At 37.5% G+C, this 2,500-nt stretch overlaps 1 protein-coding gene across 1 annotated transcript in view; it reads right to left on the bottom strand.

Annotated features, from left to right (window-relative positions):
- LRRC7 (leucine rich repeat containing 7) overlaps positions 1-2,500 on the bottom strand; it is a 588,365-nt gene that overhangs the window by 282,794 nt on the left and 303,071 nt on the right. Inside the window, 1 exon segment of the mRNA XM_020993127.2 lies at positions 555-644. Coding sequence (XP_020848786.1) covers positions 555-644 — 90 coding nt within the window.

The following is a 2,500-nucleotide window of genomic DNA, read 5'->3' as shown; positions in this document are numbered from 1 at the left end:
ATTATAATCTCAGCCTGGTAGTATAGTAGACAGAGCCCTGGAATGAAGTCAGGAACCCTGAGTCAAAATCCAGCCTCAGACACTTGCTAGTTTTGTGATCTTGGGCAAGTCACATAACCTTTGAATGCCTCAGTTTCCTTATGTATAATAAGTAGCACCTACCTACAGGGTTGTTATGAGGCTCGAATGAGATATTTGGAAAGCACTTTGTGAACCTTAATGTACTATATAAATAGTAGTCCTTCGCCTTCTTATTTGATGGAATACACAGCATAAATACAAGTAATCCTGATGCATAGATATTAAAACTAGGTATGAGGAAAGGCATCCTGCAGAAGGCAGCATTTGAGTTGAGTCCTGAGGAAGCAAGGAGACATTTGGGAAAATGAAGGTGGCACTTTCCCTAACTCCAGGTTAAGAACACTCCCTTATTGGAATGGGCTTTTTTTTCATCTTTCATCCTGACTTACACCTTTCAAGAGGGCCAGGCTCCTCTGATGAGGTACCTGCCAAGGTGAAGTAAAATTAAATCTGTTCAAGTCATGTGTTCTTACCTTCCAAAGTTAGCTGGAAGGAACTCCAGAAAGGCATCATTCAGGTACAGCTGGGTCAGGTTGATGAGCTGCGTGAAGCCATCGGGGAGCCTACAAAGGAGGTAAAGTCAAAGGAGGTTGGTCATTGCATCAACATCACCATAGAAACAGGACCGACACGTACATCTCTAAGGAGACCAAGAAAGAAATGTGATAAATTTCCCAACTCTCCTTTGGTCACGCAGAGATGGTAGAATTTATTGAGCATCTTGTTATAGCCTCCAATTTTTGTCTGTTATTAAAACAGATGACAAGCATCCTGTCCATACTGCTATCACAGGGTGAGATTTATATGCCTGCCAAATGAGGCTGCATCATCCCTTTCTTGTGTCCTACTTTGGGAACCTTGGCTGAGGGACTGTTCATGAAAGTGATGAGTCTATGCTACTTCCCTTGACTTTGAAAGCAGTGCTTCTCTTTCAATTCAACTCACTTGACTTTAGTTCAGTTCAGTTCAGTTCAGTTCAATGAAGTCCACATTTATAAAACACTTATGGTGTGGTGGGCATTGTGCTAAGTTCCAAGATGAAAAAGAAGTTGGCCTTGTATTCAAAGCCCTTACATTCTACTGGGGAAAGGGAGAAGGGGAGAAAACATACATTTGCTGGAAAGCCTATATCTCACTTCTCTTAATAATTAAAACCCAAAATCATGACTGAAGTTGCCAACTCTGAAGTGAAATGAATGGCCGATATTTATTTGGAGGAACTATTTCTTCAAAGTTTTTTATATTTAAAAGTATCTTCTATTTAACAGGTAGCATTAGGATACCCTTTGGTCTAATTTTGAACAATAGATAAGAATGGTTAGTGTCATATTGAATGTGTAGCACTAAAGACACCGAACATATATTTCTTTATTTTTTTTAAAGGTTAGGAAAGAAATGCTCTGGAGAAACCAATAATTTACATAAGGTAGATGACTGGAGGCTCTTTTCTTTTCTTTTCTTTTCTTTTTTTTTTTTTTAAGAATTATTTTCCTTTAGGCAAAAGTAACCCTCTACATTAAATTTCTACAAATTCTACTGATTCTTTGAGCTAATGTTGCCAAATTGTGAGGCAAACAAAATTAAGACTGGAAATCAGAAATGTTAAATGACCTGTCCAAGTGTCATTGAGTAAGTCTTAGTCAAGTGGGGGAGATTAAGGAAACATGTTCAGAAGAACTCTGGAGATGGCGTAATGCAGAGCATGCTGAACTGGGATCACAAAGATCTGATTTCAGATTCCTTCCTCTGTTACTTGCAGGCTTGATCGTTTGTGTCCCCACTTCTCTGAAGTTCAGTTTCTTTATTGATAAAGGGGGAGGGGGTGCTAATAATACCTTCAATGTCTGCTGAGCAGAGTTTTTGTGAAGATCACGTGAGATATTGTGTGTAATGAGGTTGAAAACTTGAAAATCCTATATTAGCAATTCTGAATTTAAGATTTTGTCTTTGCCGATAAAAGGATGAAGTTCATTTTATTTTATTTTATTTGCCAGTAGAGTTCTTCATTAATTTTTTTTCTAGAGGCCATAGCTCATAACCCACATATATGACATCATTTAGAAGATGCTGGTCTCTAATTAGTTTCTGTCAGACTGTTTTGCATTTTCCTCCATAGTTTTTTTTTGAATAATAATAAGTCTTTGTCGCAATACCTGGAATATTTGGGTTTATCAAACTAGACTATTGCATTCATTGGCTTTTATCTATTGCAACCTCTTTCTTTCTTAACAAGTACCAGATTGTTTGGACGGTTACTGCTTTGTAGTAAAGTCTGACATCTAGTAGTGCTAGGCCCTCTTCCTTCACATTTATTTTCTTTAATTCCCTTGAAATTCTTAACCTTTGGTTCCCATGGGTGAAATAATTTTTTTTTCCTATGTCTATGAAGTAATAATTTGGCAATTTAATTGGTATGGTG

This window comes from Phascolarctos cinereus, unplaced genomic scaffold (genome assembly GCF_003287225.1).
Source record: "Phascolarctos cinereus isolate Bilbo 61053 unplaced genomic scaffold, phaCin_HiC Scaffold_5;HRSCAF=322, whole genome shotgun sequence".
In the NCBI taxonomy this organism is placed as follows: Eukaryota; Metazoa; Chordata; class Mammalia; order Diprotodontia; family Phascolarctidae; genus Phascolarctos; species Phascolarctos cinereus.
The sequence above is the reverse complement of the archived record's forward strand: the minus strand, read 5'-3'. Positions and strand labels throughout refer to the sequence as shown.